This window comes from Nicotiana tabacum, chromosome 5, assembly GCF_000715075.1.
Source record: "Nicotiana tabacum cultivar K326 chromosome 5, ASM71507v2, whole genome shotgun sequence".
Lineage (NCBI taxonomy): Eukaryota > Viridiplantae > Streptophyta > Magnoliopsida > Solanales > Solanaceae > Nicotiana > Nicotiana tabacum.
Window position 1 is genome coordinate 11,956,778 of NC_134084.1, and position 19,296 is coordinate 11,976,073.

General features: G+C 36.8%; 1 protein-coding gene across 5 annotated transcripts; it reads left to right on the top strand.

Annotated features, from left to right (window-relative positions):
• Positions 1-4,693: 4,693 nt before the first annotated feature.
• On the top strand, positions 4,694-13,433 carry LOC107798466 (dehydration-responsive element-binding protein 2D). Of its 5 annotated transcripts, none has more exons than XM_075253347.1 (3): positions 4,694-5,485; positions 7,554-7,662; positions 9,249-13,433. In XM_075253347.1, exon 3 carries the CDS (start codon positions 11,567-11,569, stop codon positions 12,215-12,217), a length of 651 nt encoding a protein of 216 aa, XP_075109448.1. In that variant the 5' UTR covers positions 4,694-5,485; positions 7,554-7,662; positions 9,249-11,566; the 3' UTR covers positions 12,218-13,433. The 5 variants fall into 5 exon arrangements, with proteins under 5 accessions (XP_075109448.1, XP_075109449.1, XP_016476959.1 ...); XM_075253348.1 differs by having other exon boundaries at positions 7,554-7,637; XM_016621473.2 differs by having other exon boundaries at positions 7,557-7,662.
• The last annotated feature ends 5,863 nt before the right edge of the window (positions 13,434-19,296 follow it).

Here is a 19,296-nt window from a genome sequence, read left to right on the forward strand (position 1 = left end):
GTGGGATACCATGTAACCTGAATGACCTTCGCATCGAACTGCTTGGTAATCTCTTCTTTGATCTTTACACTTATGTCCGTTTTGAACTTTCTCAACTTCTACTTGACAGGAGGGAATGCCGGGTCAGTGGGTAATTTGTGAACCACCAAATCAGTACTTAGCCCCGGTATATCATCATATGACCATGCAAAAATATCCTTGTACTCAAACAATGCTTTGATTATCCCCTCCTTGATCTGTGGCTCCAGATGAACACTTATTTTAGTTTCACGAACATTGTCTGGGTCCCCTAGATTAACTGCTTCTGTGTCATTTAGGTTAGGTTTGGGTTTTTCTTCAAAGTGACTTAATTCTTTACTAACTTCCTCATAGGCCTCGTTATCAACATATTCCACCTCATCATGACACTCGATTTCTTGCACTATTATTTCTAAATTAGATTGTCTTTTAAAACTGGGCCGAAGATTCCTCATGCATGTCATGTCATCGATATCAGCATAAAGAGAACTGTACAGAAAAGAAAAAGAAAAAGAAATGGAAACAAAATTAGGAATTAAGAAAGAAAAGGAATTGCATTTCATTGAATGTAAAGATAACAGGGGTTAATAATACTTCCTAACTCATGTTGCAATTAACCTTAACTAATTATCCACAATCATTCAAATATCCAATTATCAACTAAAGATGCAAGTCCAGAATCAATTTCAAAACTTATGTCTTTTAACAGAGTTAATCAACAAACCATTCTAGGCTAATTAGTGATAAGCTAATCCAATAGTCAAATTACACGTCTAACTCTAAACTAACTCACAATTACCATTACTAAATACAAACAATGTGACTCTAGGATTACACTGCTAGTTATTAAGATGAGTGAGGACTGTGAATCACAATATCGCTTTATGCTTTGAATAACTCCTGATTTTCAAAACTTAACTACACCAAATGAAATTAAACTACAACATGTCTAACAAACGATCAAATGTCCCGAACAGTCCATGAGTTTAACAGTCCAAACCAATCTAAATCAGTGTAAAACAATTTTAATTACAGTCCAAACTACTACAATCAACTATGATAAAACACGACAATAACTGAAGCTTTCAATGAAGTTATACTTCCATTTCATTTCATTCCAACTGGACAGCTACATGATTTGAGATTCAGGACATGTACCTGATATTTAGACCATAAAACAAAGAAGAGTTGGAAGTCAGCTGAAGCAACGCACGAGCAGCAGTAGCAGTAAGCAATTTTCAGCAGTACAAAACAACAAACAGCCTAGAAAATGAATCCAGAAATTCCAGGAAGGTTTAGAACTCAAATGAAATCAGCAGATTAAACCAAAACCCTTAAAATGCACTCAGTTATACTAGAAAGACATCAGCATACTTCCACAGAACCAAATCTCAATCAAACACAATCTAATTAGACCCAAAAACTGCTCGAAATCACCCAGCAACCATTCTGAACATCAGCAATCAAAGAGTGAACTAGAGGATGTGAATTAGTAACTAGAATATCAACATCAGTCTACAATTTCCAATGAAATAGTGATATTTTTTGATTTTTGAGTTTTTTTTTGAAATTTAAATTTCTACTTCAGATCTGAAAATTTCAGAGAGAGAGAGAGTTTTTTGGGGGAATTAGATGGCTGAAAAAAAACCCATGAAGTAAAGGGCATGCCCTTTTATAAGCACCAATGAGGGCAGCCCTCAGATTTTTAGTTTTCAATATCAGTCCCTTACCTATTTATTCAATTAGTCCCTTATTTTCTAACTTGTTACCCAAGTAATCCCACTAAAATTATTGAAATCTACACTAAAGTACCACTCTAGAAGGCCCTAGAAGATTCTAGTTTCAACTACCATGTGCTGCCCAATCCTAAATGTCTAAACTACCCCTGAACTTAAACTAAAACTACAGCTATAACCAAGACAGTTTCTTAAGCTATGAATATACCCCAATTTAAACTCTTGTTGAATCTATCGATTGAACTCATAATTAATGACCAAACTAACTACCAAACGACGACTAATTAAACTGAAACTGAACTAACTAGTAATTAACCTAAACTAAAGGAATACTAGAAATTAATTCAAACAAAACTTAGTAAAACTAATTAACAAATTATCAACGGCTTAACTAAAAATCAAACTAAGATCAGGAATTGGAACATATTAAAATCAAACAAACAACTAGACTTAATCAAAACAAATCAGGACACAAGATTAGAACAATATTGACAAAAATTAAAACGCAAATTAAACTAGACATTAACCATGGAATTCACACATGCAGAAAATCAGAAAAGGAAATAGAATTGAAATAAAAGAAAATGCCAACAAGAACTCACTGACAACAAAGAGCTCCGGCCAGTGGTTGTTTCTCCAAATCCCCTGAAATTTCTGACCCGTAATATCCCTAACCATGTGTTTTCATAAGAAAACACCTGGTTAGGGTTGTTAGGGTCCGAAATCATGGAGACTTTGCATTAGGGTTTTTGGTCAGAAACCTTCAATTTGATATTCGAGCTGTTCCAGGTAGATTCGAGAGATAAGGCTATAAGGGTTGGGTAGAGGAGGCCCAGACGGTACATGGTGTTAATTTGGTGGTGATTGGGTTACTTTGGGTTTTGGCCGGAGAATCTTTGATCGAGGATTCGACGAGCTAGGGCGGGATTTGAAGGAAACGGGTGGTGGATTCATGATGAGGGAGAAGAGGAGGTCTCGTGGTGTTATTTTGGGGTAATTTGGAGTAGGTGTCGTTCATCGCCGGCGAGCTCCGATGAAAGGATATGGGGGCGACTAGTTTTTAAGATTTAGGTTAGAGATGGACGGGGGGGGGGGGGTCTGAGAGGGGTGGGCTAACTTTCGGACACTAATATACTCAACGACCCACACTTCTCATCCGTTCGATCAAGAGACCTCGACAGTCCTGATCTGACGCCCCTCAAAACGACGTCGTTTCGTTTAGCTGAGGGAATGGACCGGGTCAAGGGGTTTGAATCACTTGGGCATGACCCAAATCGTGGGCAGCCTTTCTCTATTCTTTTTGTTTTCTTTTTTCCTTTTCATTTGTTTCTTTTATCTAATTTTTGTATTTCATCTTGTATATTTTTTTGTATATATTTTTTTTAATTTTAATTAAAATAAAGTCCTAATATTTCAAAATTAAACTAATTGATTTTTAAAATTATTTTAAAAACTATTTCGGGATGAATTCACAATTAAACAATTAAAAATACAAAAGTGAACTATTTTTGTTATTTTCTTCATATTTTGTTCTAAAACAAATTAACCCCTAATTAATACTAAAATATGAAATTAATCCTAAATGCAAATGCATATTTTGTATTTTTCATATGAATTAAAATGCACAGATAAAATACAACAACTAATAGAAAATGACATCAAAATTCACAAAAATTGTAAAATAATAAAGAAATTATTTTGTTTGAATTTCTGGGAATAATTTGCTTTGGGCAAAAATCACGTGCTCACAGCGCTGCCATCGCAATTTTCTTTGGGGCACCACTCCCAATAAAAGAAAAATTCACCTTATAAAATGGAGTACTGTCACCCTGCCAAAAACACATGGTGGCCTTGGTATCCAACGCCTATCCCAAAAAAATGAAACTTTACTCGCTAGTCAAGCCTGACGCATTCTTCGCAACCCCTCCTTCCTTTGGGCTGCTACCCTCATCCACAAATATTTTTATCACACTACAAATCCACATACTCGTGGTTCTTTTATTTGGAAAAACCTACTCGTCGGTTGGCACCTCTATCAACCAGGCATTAAATGGCTTATAGGTGACGACACACTAGTATGATGCCTGGATCAGCCCTAATCGACAGTTGAGACAATATATCACTGGGCCCCTACCACGTCACGCTCTTATCGATACCGTATCCACTTATCTTACACATCACCAATGGGACTTCACCAACGTCCCTTTTGAACTACCATCCGATCTCCTACGACAGATCCTCAACACGTATATTCCCTCTCACACTACTAACCCCAATTCTCTTGCCTGGACTCTAGATTCCAAAGGCACCTTCACCACAAAATCACTATATCATCAATTACTCCCCACTTACTCCGGACCATCCTTTAGCTGGCTTTGGAAACTCTGACTCCCGCCCAAAATTAAACACTTCCTTCTAGCTGGTTAGCCATAACCGCTTCCCTACTGCCAGCCATTATCACCACATAGGCTTCCTCCCAAACGACAATTGCGCCCTATCCCTCACCCACCCTGAAACGACTCATTTATTCCTCTAGTGTCCAGCTGCAGTTCATCTTTGATCGCAGTTATCCATGCTATTAGCAATTACGACACTTCAGAACAATATTGACTCTCCACTCATTTGACTTAAACATTTCCTTTCCCATACTCACATGCCGAATTCACTAAATATCCCTAATGACATATTTATTCCCTTTGCTCTTTGGCACATCTGGCTGGCCTGTAACGGTAAGCTTTTTCGAACCCATCATCAGCCCCCCCTCTACGTCTCTTATCCTTCATATGGCTGCAGAATTCTACAATATAGTTACCCCCTCCCGCACTGTATCTCCACGTATTCCTATGCACATCAAGTGGCACCCTCCTCGTCCAGGTTACTTTAAACTTAATCCTGATGGTTCCGCCTCACAACACACTATGCATGGGGGAATTGGTGGAGTCATCTGGGACCACACGGGCAAATGGCTCCTGGGCTTTGCGAGTCATCGATTAGTACATGGAAGCAGAGCTATTAGCACTATACCACGGCTTGAACTTGGCCTTCACTCACGGCTATGCACCCTTGGAAGTCAATTTAGATGCTAAGACCCTTATTTCTATACTTCATTCCTCCCATCCACTTTATGCTAACATCATCTTTGATTGCAGGTGTCTGATCGTCTGGCTACATGATCCGGATATCCTCCACACGTACAGGAAGTAAAATCAAGTAGCTGACTCCTTAGCTAAACATGGTTTGCAGATGGAGGCTTCACCAAATATCACCGTTTTTGCTCAACCTCCGACTTTTGTACAAAAGACGCTTAAAGACGACCATTTGGGGACTCTTTTTGTTAGAAACCTACCTCGCATACACTCGCACTGCCAGACTAGCATCGTTGATGAGGTTTTTTGTTATCCTTCAGGAACGACCCCAACTAATAGTTTACCCCAGAACCCCCTTTTTTTTACAACCCATCCATGTCGCATCTTTTGCACCAAAAAAAAAAGTTTTCTGTATTTCTTATATATTCCCATTTCTTTTCCGAAAAATCTCATTTACAAAAATATTATTTTTTCATCTAATAAAACTACTGTTCCACCTAATTAGTGAAAAGTTGACCCATTTAACCGGTTCAAACCCGATCCAATTTTTATAAATGGGTCAAACATAACCCATTTAGTTCTTCTACATTCATTTTAGAGGTTGTTAGCAAACAGAAACATTTCTCGAATTTCCAGAGCATTATGGTAAGTTTGTGCTTCTTATATCTTCTATAAATTTTTCTGACTTAGAAAATAATTACTGCTTGAAATTCGAGGTTAAATTCTGTATCTGTTCATTCAATTAATGGTGAATTATGTTTTTACTACAGTTTATTAAATTCCAATGTTCCTTTTCCATATTTTTCACCGTATGTGTAGTGAAAGTTTCACCAATGTGTAATGGTGCACAGGAAATTGGTTTAATTTCCTATTTTTTGTTTTTTTCCGATGGTTTATAGAGTGATTCTTTAATCCATTTGGTGAATGAATAAGAATTTCATTAGTAAAGCATACACGAAATGCAATTCAGTAAAAAATATTCCCCCCTTTGTAAACAAAAAAAAAGAGTAACTTTATACATTTTGAATTAAATAGAGCTGAAATTTGGTCCATCTTATGGTGTACTTGCTTTGTGGAGCTGTTATTAATGTTTTTTTTTTTAATTTTTTTTTTAATTATACAAAGGTGAGGGGAAGGGGGAATTGGGGACAGAGAGGGGATTACAAGGTGGGGAATCGAGTCCTCCACCAATAAGGTGGAACTTCAGTTGCCAAACAACTAAGCGCATGCTTACTTTTTTTACCAGTTGTTACTGTTTTGATTGCGTGAGTGCACTTTTTTTGTGGGAAATATGAAATGATTATTGCTTTTAAAAAAAATTGGATTTGATTCTTCTCTGGACCAGTCCAGTTGGAGACACTATATTGTTCCTTTCCAAAGATGATGTTATGGTACCAATTAGTGCAGTGTTCAATGTAATTACAACAACAACAACAACAACAACCTAGTGGAATCCCACAAGTGGGGTCTGAGGTAGTGTGTATGCAGACCTTACCCCTACTCCGGAGGAGTAGAGAGGTTGCTTCCAATAGACCCTCGGCTCACGATGATGGAAAGAGACAGTGGAGCAGTAACATCAAAGGAAGCCAGGAAGATAACACCAGCAACGTAATAACCAGAAAATAGAAAGAAAAGCAATAACAATGACGCAATACTACAGACACAATGAAAGTAATAAGGATACACCAAGAGCCACTAGCATCCTAAAACAAAACACTATCAAACTAGACTACTACAACTTAACCTGCAACCCTAACGAAGTAATATTGACACAACAGGAGCTACTAGCAGCGTAAGACAAAACACTATCAGACTAACCTCCTACCTCCTAACCTATAAACCTAATGCTCGACCTCAACAACTTCTTATCTGAAGCGTCTGCTTTTCTTGGAGAAAATTCTTATCTGGGGTTTAGATGATGAAGGAAATTAGGGTTTGAAGATTTTATGAAATGAATCAGGTTTGTGTTGAAGGATGGTGAAGAATAGAGCCTTTAATTATATGTAGTTGGAGGACTTATAAAAAAGAGAGAAATAAAAAGGAGAGGTTGGTGAATTAATACTGACTCCAAATTACATAAAGTTTTACGTTTTAACAATATGGTGATAAACAAGCCTTCTGTCTAAGTGAAATGGTAGTAAAAGCTAACAGTTTCTACTGTGTGTGATTTCTGTATAGAGAGTGAGGAAGTCAATTCTTGAAGAGTATTTTCATCTGGAAAAGAACATATTATCCAAGAATCATGTGTATCCTTTGTGTTATTATGGTATAAAGAAGGAACCATGACAAGGGGGCGACTAACTCCCAAAATTGGTTAAGGAGAGAAAGTAACTTGCCTCCTGTTCTAGTTGGAGTAGCTCATTTGTCCCTTGGTCGGGTACTTGGAAAATATCGAACCTCTTTCCTACTTCTGCCGTTTTACCTATTGAGCATAAGATTTCAAGTTTCTTCATATTGACTGGTTATTGCATGTCTTGACATCTGTGGAGTCTTTGTGTAAGAATATTGCTGTATATTAGGTCCATTGAGTTTCCTAGTGATGAATTGTGTGTGGACATCTTGGGAGTGTTGAAAGCTGGTGGAGTAGTTGTACTAATCATAAATTCCCAATTTGCTCCAAGTGGTAGGCAGTAAATTCTCAGTTTATGCCTTTTTGTTGTCTGTATTTTGATGGGAGTGCTAACTCTTCTGTTCATCTTTTAATTCTGAATAGCAGATAAACTCCACACTTGAGCGCGAGTTGTTGTTGGCAGGATTCTTGGACTCACAGTTGTCTGAAGCTGGCCACTCTTTTGTGGTTAGTAATTTCACCCATGAGTCTGGTATCCTACTTTTTTCTTTTCCTCCACATCAGCCCCCTGCGTCTTCTTAAATGAAAATCCTCTCCTTTTGTTGAGATTTGAGTGCAGTGAACCTTTTTTTTGCATTTTAGTGCTTTTTACTGAATAGAGAACCTTTGCTTCTCTTTGATCTTTCTTAGACTGTTATATGCCTTATGTCAGGAATTTAAGTTTGCATTGTATTATCATTATTTATGTGGATATTATAAGTGTCATATAAGCACTTAATCTAGGTTATTTAAGTTTATTGAGTTTTCAAATACTTTATTATAATTTTTTCCTAGGGTAACTTCTTTAATATGGTCTGCTATGTTTCCTGTTTTTGCTGTCTTCTGCTCTTTTCAAGTATAAATATAGCAGGGAAAAAGAAAATGTGTCACTATGTATTGTGAAACCTAAGTTTTAAGAAGATCGTACTCAAACTCTGAAGCATGGATGGATCTTTAGGATTTCCCATCCTGATGTATCAGTAATGTACAAGTGCTCATTAACAATAATGTCTCTCTCATTCACTATTAACGTATAGAGGAGATCAACAAATTATCCTATAACCTCCTTTACTTTCTGTTTTCTGTCATATAAGATGGACGTGAGCCTTATAGGTAGAGGCAAAACTAATTAAGATTGAGCATACATGCCACACGAAGTCCTTTTCTCGTAATCTGATGGTCTCAGAGAAACAGGAAGTGATGAACTTTTTAAGAGTGATAAATTTTGAGACAGGTTTTTAGAGGAACTGTGAAAGCAAAGATAAAATAACCGGCGGTCTAACTTAGGAATGAATGTACGGCTTCAAACTCTGTCACGAACAAAAGCCTGAGATTTGGAGAAGGGTAGAGGAGTCAGGAGTGAACCCATTGTCCACCGATTTTCGAACTTTGTGCCACTGGCTCCGGAGGATTTCTCGCCTATAAAAAAAAAACTTAAGGAATGAATGTCTATTTACCTCATTCTTGGGATAGTGGATATTAAATGTTTCATGCATTCAGGAAGCTTAAAGGAAGTTGAGATAGGAAAGAATGCAAGAGCTATGAAATTTGTTAGAGGAGTTAATGAGGATAACTGAAGGGGTATTTTGAGTGGTGCCTCCACTTTCTTGCCATCATTTTGAGCAGGGTGTTGGTATTGTTTGTGTAAATATTCTTTGCAACAATGCTTAGCTACCGGGAGTTAATTTATATACAGTGGCTTGGCCGTGACAAGAGGCAGATGTAGCCTTTTAACTACGAGTTCACCTAAACCCAAGTTTTTGTGACACAGAGTATATATACATTATGTGAAAACCCACTAAAATTTCAATAAATATTAGATCTTAACCCATAATTTTTATATTACAATGATTTCAGTGCTAAGAATCTTAAAGGTTGAAAACATCAAGTTTAAATCCTAGATCCACCTCCGCTGTGACAGGATCAAAATATATGCCATACCATATGCTGTCAAAAGGCACCTCAATTACTTTTAACCATACACCAAAAATAAGAAAAGAAGAAGGAAAAAAAAATTAAAATTTTACTTTTGTATTCTTGTTTCGTGTTCATCACATGTCCGTATTTTATGGATTTCAGCCAAATCTTTTCAGCATATAGTTACATGTTATATGGGGCCCCAGGTGAAGGTTTTCTGCATTGACGTCCCCTGCAACTCTTTATGTCAGAAGACATGAAGAGGACTTACACCATTACAATGATAGGCAGCCTTTTTAAGTCATGAGCTGATGTTACATGGCCCTTCATTATGCTTGATTTTGGATGCATTACTGATTACCAGAGGCAAAATTTGTCAGCCTAGTTTGTGACTTTTCAGAGCATATGCCACTTTTGTGTATGCCCTGTACAGCCATTTCATGCCGGTAATTGCTGTTATTTTATATGAATTCTTCGTTTGCAGTGACATCTGTATAGAACGGATTGATATGGGTGTGAATACATTAGACGAACTCTTCAAAATACACTAACAATTAGCAAAAGAAACTTGACTTACTCATGCCGAATACTTACAAACCCCTGTATTGACTCGGACAACATAGATTTGCAATCTTTGGATCCGCACTATAGCCATTATTTTCTGGAAATTAGCCACCTTGTGCAAAATTGTCGAGAGCCACACCTTTGACTCCTTTGTTTAGTTTAATATTAAAGTGACTCCAGCTTTTCTGGGCAAGAAGCTATGTGCTGCTACCAATTTATCTATTTACTGAAAAGAAAAAAGAAAAAAAAACATGTAATTTTGTGTTTCAGGGTATCTCACCGATCACAACTTATATAGTTGTATTTACATCTTTTCATCATGTAACATTAGGCGTCTAAAATTCGCAAATCAAGAACCTTGTACAATATCATTACTATTTTATGTTGCTGGAGTTTATTTTAATGGAGGTCCGAAATCGGTATTTACAATTAATTTCTTATAGTCGTGAGTTGCCGCGATGATAACATGAATCGCTTGATATAGTTGTTTTATGTTTGATCTATGTGTGGAATTGGTTGCATTACACATTTCCTATAGTGCAGTCTTTTGTTATTTTTCTATCAAAATTTCTTCCTAGATTCTCGAGGCTAGAACAAATGGAATTAGATATTAGAAATGATATAATTCGATTAGATGATCTCCATGACTCAATGTGTTGGGAGTGTGAACCAATCTCACATTGATAGTTGAACTTGAAGGGAAAAAGAAGTTTAGGTGTAGAGATATTCTTAACTGGTATCAGACCTGTTGTGAAAAAATGTGTTGCCGGTCCAAGGCGAATAGTGTCACAGATGTTAAGAGTGTCTTTGTGCTGGTATGAGGTCCAATAAACTGGTATCATAGCCAATGGTTCGCTGGAGCGAACATGAATGTATGGCAGATGTGCAGACCCGGTTGGTTGGAACACTTGGACCCGTTGGAGATGCGCACGAGGAGAAGTCTGTGGGATATGATGAGCACAAAAATACTCGACAATGTGGGTGGCACATATTGAATTTCCAGATGAACCTGTCAGTTTTGGTGGTTGGCTATGTGGTTCTAGCTTTGAGGGCCCTTCTATCTCTGATGATGGGACAAGCAGGATTTAGTTCGAGGGAGAGATTTGACGGGAATGCGAACAATGTGTCACACCATCTAAAAATATCCCTATATCTTATATATAACTTCTTTTTCTTTTCCATTATCAATGTGAGACTTTATTCGCAACTTAATATATACTGTCATTTCGCTTATGAGATTTCTCTTTTAGTGTTGGGAAAAGAAACGATACACCCTTCTTCTCCCCTCACCCCCGGATGGATATGGTATGAGAGCTTGTACTTATTAGAGGGAAGCTTTGACAGTAGGACATGATTTCGTCGAAATCACAAGACTGTGAGTTAATGTAGATAAACTCTTCGGAAAATGTACAACTACTACAACTGTTCAAAGCACCCATCTTCTGTCTCATGCTCTTTAGTTCATGCTTATCAACATTCAATTTTTCCAGGACTGACGTCAGGATTTAGTTCACCTTTCTTGTTTAATACATTCCAAATTCCATCCACTCAGAATAAAAAGAAAGTAACGAATTTGGAAGGTAGTATAGAAAGTGGAAAAGTTAGAAAAGAAAATTTCTTAAAACGGAAGAAAACCTAGAGAAGTATTCTCAGCTGTAAAACCCTGTCCGTTCCACGTTTGCATGGGAACAAAAAGAAAACACATGCATAACATCCATGTTAATTGCAACTACAAACATGATCGGTGATTGCTTTTGACAAGTACTAGTGAACTTCCCCTGTACATAGACACATAGGAGAAACGAAATTTCTCCATTAAAGCTCATTTTCTGCTTCCTCAACTATAAATACTAACCCTAAACCATATTGAACAACTCAATTTCAACTCTCTTCCAAATCAGTCCCTTTTTCCCAAAATGTCACACTGTTCTGCAGAAAAAAAGACCATGAAAATCAGCCAAGCAACTTCCAGAAAAGGTTGTATGCGAGGCAAAGGTGGCCCTGAAAATGCTAGCTGCACCTACAAGGGCGTTCGGCAGCGTACATGGGGGAAATGGGTAGCAGAAATCCGTGAACCCAACCGTGGCCCTCGCCTCTGGCTCGGTACTTTTGAGACTTCTCATGATGCTGCTATGGCTTATGATGCTGTTGCACATAAACTCTATGGCGATAATGCCAAGCTCAATTTTCCTCATATGAACACCAAAAACCAAGGCCAAAATTCAACTGGCTCTAGCAGCTCGACATACAGTACTGGAGTTCCAGAGACTGTGAAAATGGAGAATGAATCTTTGTTCTTCAACAATGATTTTGAAAGCAGCTGCTATTCCGGGGGGCAAGCTTCATTTCCATTACTGGACAACAAAAAAGTTGAAGAGGATAACAGTGATGAAGGTGTAGGATTTGGTGGAATGTGGGAAGATTTGAATGTGAACTTGCCGGAGATTGACGACTCCTCCATCTGGGCGGAGGCAAAAGCCACAACTTTATTCCAGGCAGTGAACGAACCAGGAATGTTTCCTGGCAACCTAGGTGATGGGATTGAATATCCTCCCTGGTATTCATAAGCTTTAAAAAATTCACGCATAATTGCATTTGTAAATGTATAAGTATTAGCTAAGCTGTCATTTAGTTGTGTACTGGAAACTTAAAGGTTTGCTATCTAAGGTCCTTAGTGATGTGATCCTGTTTGGTGTGTTTGTAAGTATAGGGATGAACAAATGTTAGCCTACTGTGTTAAGCAATTAAGAGAAAAAAGTAGAAAACAGAAGAATATCTATATATGACTAGATCTACTATTTAGTAGTTTGCCCGTGTCTTCTTACTCTCCTTTTTTTGGATCTTTTTAGCTCATGCACAAGCTATGCTCTTTCTTAAGAGAAACTATCTTAAAGAACCTATCTTTGTGCTAAGAAAGTTAACAGTGCGCTAAACATTGGTGTTTATATCAGTATTGTTGCTAAATTATACGTCTGACTAAGATCAGTGTTGCTCAAGTATATCGATATGCATTGTATTATGAACTTCTCTGTTTGTGCAACTTCATTGGTTTTGGCTAAGACCAATGTTTCTTTTCTCTCTTTTTAAATAGGTTGGGGCTTATGAATTATCACATTGATTATGTAGTATGTACTCTGTTTCATTTTTTCTGTCTTTGCTAGAAATGTCTCCTGTAAATGTAACTGATTACTCCTTGTCAATATGGTATCAAAGTCTTAACCTTTCTCCTTTTGCTTTTTAACTATTGATTCCTCATTTGTCATCAACTTCTCCTATTTCTTGCGCAATTCTCTTTTTGCTTTTAAACTATTGATTCCTCATTTGTCATCAGTTTCTCCTGTTTCTTGTGCAATTGTTTTCTATATTTTTGGTTGACAGTTGAGATATCTTATTTTCTTGTTGTTGCTACTGGTTGAGCCGAGGGTCTATTAGAAACATCATTTCTACCTTCACAAGGTAGGGATAAGGTCTGCGTATACATTACCCTCCCCAGACTCCACTTGTGGGATTACACCGGGTTTGTTGTTGTTGATTGACAGTTCAGACAAACTCTACCGACCTAATTGGAGAGGTGTTTAAGGCGATCGATCTAATAGTTCATCATTATGAATGTTGAAGGACTAGGAAAAATATTTAGCTTTGGAAGAGGGTAGGGAAGAAAGAATGATGTATTATGGTTTTGCCTTATTAAACCTGGCCGTATATTGAGCATGAATCTATGATTGTGAGATGCCTTCATTCTTACTCTTTTTCCTTTTAAACTTTGATTCCTGATTTACTACATCATCAGACTATCATTTTCTCTTATTTCTTGCACAATTGTTTTCTTTTGTATTTGTAACTGATAGTTCATACGAACGCTACCGACATGATAGGAAAGTCTATTACGCAATCAATTTAATAGTTTTTTATGTACCACGTGGCAATATCACCATTATCAATGTTGTAGGGGAAAGAAGAATGGCTTCAAAAGAGGGTATGGAAGAAAGAAAAATTTCATTACATGAGTTTGTGTTATAATCCTTATTCTTAGATTTCTATTACTACCTAACGTTACTTCTGCTTTGGTTTTCTTATTATCTTCTTGTTATCGCTTTTTTTTTTTTCATATTTTCTTCGCTATCGTACTTTTTTTTTAAACTACCGTGATTTTGCTTTTCTTGAGCCTACGGTCTATTTTGTGCCTCTCTATCTACATAAGGTAGGGGTAAGGTCTGTATATACACTACCCTTCACAGACCCCACTTGTGGGATTACATTAGATTTTTTAGTGTTGTTGAGTTTGTGTTACAAAACCAAATGTAGTACCAGAGGAAGAAATGAAAAAAATACATCCTGATAGGAGGCGAAATAAGAACAGCAATGACAAAGGCACATGGTATAGATAAAAGAGGTGTATAGGATATGAATATATGGTGATGTCTTATTCTTGGTTAAATTTCCCTTTTAACTATTGATTCTTGATTAACCATATACATCTAAGCTATCAGTTTGTTTCTTCTTCTATTTTTTGCGTAATTATTGACAGTCTTAGATCAGTTTGTTTCTTCTTCTATTTTTCGCGTAATTATTGACAGTTCAGATAAACTCTACCGATATGACAGGAAAAATCTATTACGCAATCAGTCTAATAGTTTATATATACCACATGGCGATTGTCACCATTATGATTGTTGGTCTTTAAAGAGGGTAGGGAAGAAAGAAGGATGTATTATGAGTTTGCCTTAGAAATACTAATGGTGATACCAGAGGAAGCATGCAATGGAAAAGAAAGAACATGTGGTAATAAGAGGAAAAATAAGAACAAGAATAAAGGCAACGATAAGAAAATGATGAGTGTATGTATTTGGAACTATCAGTTCTTTTCTATTTCTTGCATATTTGTTTTCTCTGTCTGGTGTGGCCTTAGATTTCACTGTCCCTTTCCGCTTCACTAAGAAAGAGTCTTGATCGACCTAGTATTAACTTATTACAGTTCAGACAAATTCTACCGATAGCTAGCTGGAAAAAACTATTACTCAATCAATATAGTAGTTTCTATACACCACATGGTCAGGGGCGAAGCCAGCCTTTCGGTCATGGTTTCGGCGAATCCTATAGCTTTAGTCCAAACTCTGTATTTTCTTTAAGTAACTTATTGAATATGTATAAATTTTTTAATTTAGAACTCAGTAACTTAAAAGACTAGAATTATGTATAAGCTTCATTTTCTGGCTCTACCGCTACACGTGGCAATACTATCATTTATCACTAATACGAATATTTATGAACAAAGGACAGTGACTAGGTTTGGAAAGGAAGACTTGCTAAACCCAGAATTTATTCCAACCGTTTAAAGATGCATTAAAAAAAAAAAAATCTTCCCTGAGAAGTGATAACAGTAAAAATTTATTCATATTGTGTATTTACACGAAACTAATGTATGTAAAAAACGTATTTTTGATAAACATTGTATTCTTTTAACTGTTAAAGTTAAATTGCTTGATTTGATATAAAACTCGGGTGAAGATAAAAATGTCTGTGATAACTATGTGAAAAAATAGGAATAAACCTTCCTTTTCTAGAAAGTATTGCATATTTTAGCTGTTTTAATAAATGACTGGCAATTGATTTCTCTGAGTAAATTACTAATATTGATTATCTTTATATGGGGTTGAATTTTCTATAGAAGGTACAAAAGAGAAAAAATAAATAAAGAGGGTAGACGAAACCCATTTGTCCTCATTAAAAGAAAGTTAAACAAAATTAGAAAGGGGGAAAATGGAAATGTACATGAAAAATAATGAAGAAAATTATTCGACATAGAGGTTTTTTACGTGTTTCTGTTAATTCATTTTTTATAACATCGATATGATATACGAGTAATTGTTAGATACACAAGTTAGTTATGATAGATAGAGATATTAATAAGATATATTTTATAATAATTATTAACTGGGCACGTATGTTGCACGTTTATCACACGTCAATTACTAAAATTACTTACATTCAACTTTTTCCGCCACGACGTTCCTTTTTAGCCATCTATTCTGGAACTTGTTGGACCTTAAGCCATTGGACTTTAAAGTAGAAGAAGTGTGAATTGGAAATGGAGGAGAATAAAATGGAGGGAAAATGAAAATTTGAAGAAGTGAACTTTTGTCTTGCACTTTGCCCCTCATTGGTGAGGGACAATCACATTTGTGTGCTTATATATAGATTCACTTCTTAAAGCTCTTAAAAGGAGTTGAAGAGAATGAACCCTCGCGCCGTCGTCGTCGCTCGGCTCGGTTTCGGCTTCGGCTTCGGCTTTGTCAAATGATCGGTAAGATTATTTTTTGGACAAAATTTATTTAATTATTTAATAATTAATTAAATGCCAAATCACTGCTGAAAATACGCCAGAACCCTGGTGAAAATTCAGAAGGCCTCGCTGGCCGAGGTTCTGCCGCGACCGCGGTAGAATCGCGGCAGTCGGATTCAGAGAGCCTCTCTGGTCGCGTATTTTCTGAAAAGGCACCTTTCCAGACACCTCTTCTGATATTTGCCTATAAATTCTGAGGCAAGGCTGCATCTTCAAGACACGAAAAACACTCTAGAACTTCTTTCTTTCGAATACACTGCATCCTAATTCGCAGTCTCTCTCTCTCAAATTCGTAAGTGTGATTTTGCTCCGTTCTTTGAGTTCGTTTGTATTGCCATTGTTGCAAGGTTTATTCCGCTTTATCTTGGGAGGATTTAATCCATTACCTTGGCAACGTTGAGGGGGTTAAAATTCCTTAAGGACACACAAGAAAATTGTGGACTCGGAATAATTCTGATTCTTTATTGTTTTTTTTTCTAGATTTCTTTATTCTTCTAACAGTTTTCTGATTTTTGTTTCAACACAGTAACGCTTACAAGCTTAAGGAATTTTTTATTTACTAACGTTTCTGTGTTGATTATTAAACTGTTTTCTATATACTTTGTTAGAGACTAAAGCCTTGTTGCTTTCCACTCCTATAATTGTTTCTGTCCGGTTTAAAGTACATAAAAACTTTGCCGGAATAATAAACGCACGAATTTGAAGTATAGAAAAACTTTACCATTGTTACGTGTTCTATGTTTGGTTTGGTATTCAGTGTGAAGATATCAAAACTTCACTGATTTAAAAAGTTCTGTATTGTTTTCAACTTTACAGAAATATGACGAATGAAAACCAAACTAATGGAAGTATTGCGGGAACGGGTGCTACTGTTACGAGTGCTGCTGCCTCGTCAAGCCATTCTACTCCTGCTCATGCTATGGCACCGGCAGAAAAACCTGGAAAGTTTTCTGGTATTGACTTCAAACGCTGGCAAATGAAGATGCTCTTCTATCTTACTACGTTGAGTTTGCAACGTTTCATCAAGGAGGATCCTCCGGTCATGGCTGAGAATACTCCGGATGATGAACGACTTGTTGTAACTGAAGCATGGAAACATTCTGATTTCTTGTGCAAAAACTACATATTGAGTTGTTTGGAAGATGGCTTGTACAATGTCTATAGTGTCATGGAAACTTCAAAAGCGTTATGGAATGCACTTGAGAAGAAGTACAAGACTGAGGATGCCGGACTTAAGAAGTTCGTGGCTGCAAGGTAGATGATTGACACTAGGTCAGTCATAACCCAAGTCCAAGAATTACAAGTCATTGTGTATGACCTCCTTGCTGAAGGTATGACCCGAGTCAATAATTTTATTAATAAGATTTATCTTATTACTAATTATGAGTTTGTTATTGAAGGTATGGTCATAAATGAGGCCTTTCAAGTCGCTGCTTTCATTGAGAAATTACCTCCGTTGTGGAAGGATTTTAAGAACTATCTTAAACACAAGCGGAAGGAAATGACACTAGAAGACTTGATTGTTCGTCTGAGGATAGAAGAAGACAACAAAAATGCTGAAAAGAAGTCACGTGAAAACTCAACAATTGTGGGGGCAAACATTGTTGAGGAGGCACCACAAAATAAGAAAAGGAAGAAGGCTTCTGGACCAAAGAATTACCCAAGTAAGAAGAAGTTCAAGGGTAATTGCCACAATTGTGGAAAAACTGGGCATAAGGCAGTGGATTGTCGTGCGCCAAAGACTGATAAGAAGAAAAAGAATCAAGCAAACATGGTTGAAGATGAAATGGAAGACTTGTGTGCCATATTGTCTGAATGCAACTTGGTAGGAAATCTGAAAGAATGGTGGATAGATTCTGGAGCCACCCGCCATGTGTGTGCTAACAAGGAGTTATTTTCTTCTTATGCCCCCGCTGGTCCCGATGAGACAATCTTCATGGGAAATTCATCTACGGCCAAAATTGAAGGAGTTGGCAAGATTGCGTTGAAGATGACGTCGGGAAAAATAGTGACTCTAAACCAAGTCCTCCATGTTCCAGAAATTCGCAAGAATCTTGTGTCTACCTCACTTCTTGTCAAGAATGAATTCAAATATATTTTTGTTTCTAATAGTGTTGTACTTAGTAAGAACGATGTATATGTAGGAAAAGGTTACCTAAATGAGGGCCTTTTTTAAGCTAAATGTAATAGCAGTTCTTATCAATAAAGTGAATGTTTCTTCGTACTTACTTGAGTCAAACACTTTATGGCATTCACGTTTAGGTCACGTAAGCTTCAAAACATTGCGGAAGATGATAAATCTAGAAGTATTGCCAAAATTTAATTGCATTAATTCCAAATGTCAAATATGTGTGGAATCAAAGTATGCTAAGAATCCTTATAAGTCCGTTGAAAGGAATTCAAGTCCTTTAGACTTAATTCACACAGATATTTGCGACATGAAGTCAACACCATCTCGCGGTGGAAAAAAGTATTTTATTACTTTTATTGACGATAGCACGAGATACTGTTATGTTTATTTACTTAATAGTAAAGATGAGGCAATTGATGCTTTCAAGCAATACAAGAGTGAAGTTGAAACACAACTAAACAAAAAGATCAAAATGATAAGAAGTGATAGGGGTGGCGAATATGAATCTCCTTTTGAAGAAATTTATTTGGAAAATGGCATTATTCACCAAACAACTGCCCCTTACTCTCCACAATCTAATGGAATTGCAGAGAGGAAGAATCGAACGTTGAAGGAGATGATGAATGCATTGCTAATAAGTTCTGGCTTACCACAGAACTTGTGGGGGGAAGCTATACTTACAGCTAACCGAATAATCAACCGTGTACCTCATAGTAAAACACAGTCCATTCCTTATGAGAAGTGGAAAGGAAGGAAGCCTAGCTTGAAATACTACAAAGTGTGGGGGTGTTTAGCTAAGGTACAAGTACCTAAACCTAAAAGGGTTAAGATAGGTCCAAAAACGGTTGATTGTGTGTTTATTGGATATGTAACCAATAGCAAGACATATCGTTTTCTGGTTCATAAATCAAAAAATCTTGAGATTCGCATTAATACGATAATAGAATCAGATAATGTTGAATTCTTTGAAACTATTTATCCGTATAAAAAGGAAAGTGAAGTGATCTACCAAAATTCAAAGCGACCTCGGGAGGAAACAACAGATGGTATGCCTAATGAGGAAAATCCGAGAAGAAGTAAACGTCAAAGGACATCTACTTCATTCGGTCCAGATTTTCTGACTTTCTTATTAGAAAATGAGCCTCGTACCTTCAAGGAAGCAATATCTTCCT

What these genes read in the sequence shown, in the direction of transcription:
- LOC107798466 (XM_016621471.2), top strand. Translation starts at nt 11,567, where the DNA reads ATGTCACACTGTTCTGCAGAAAAAAAGACCATGAAAATCAGCCAAGCA.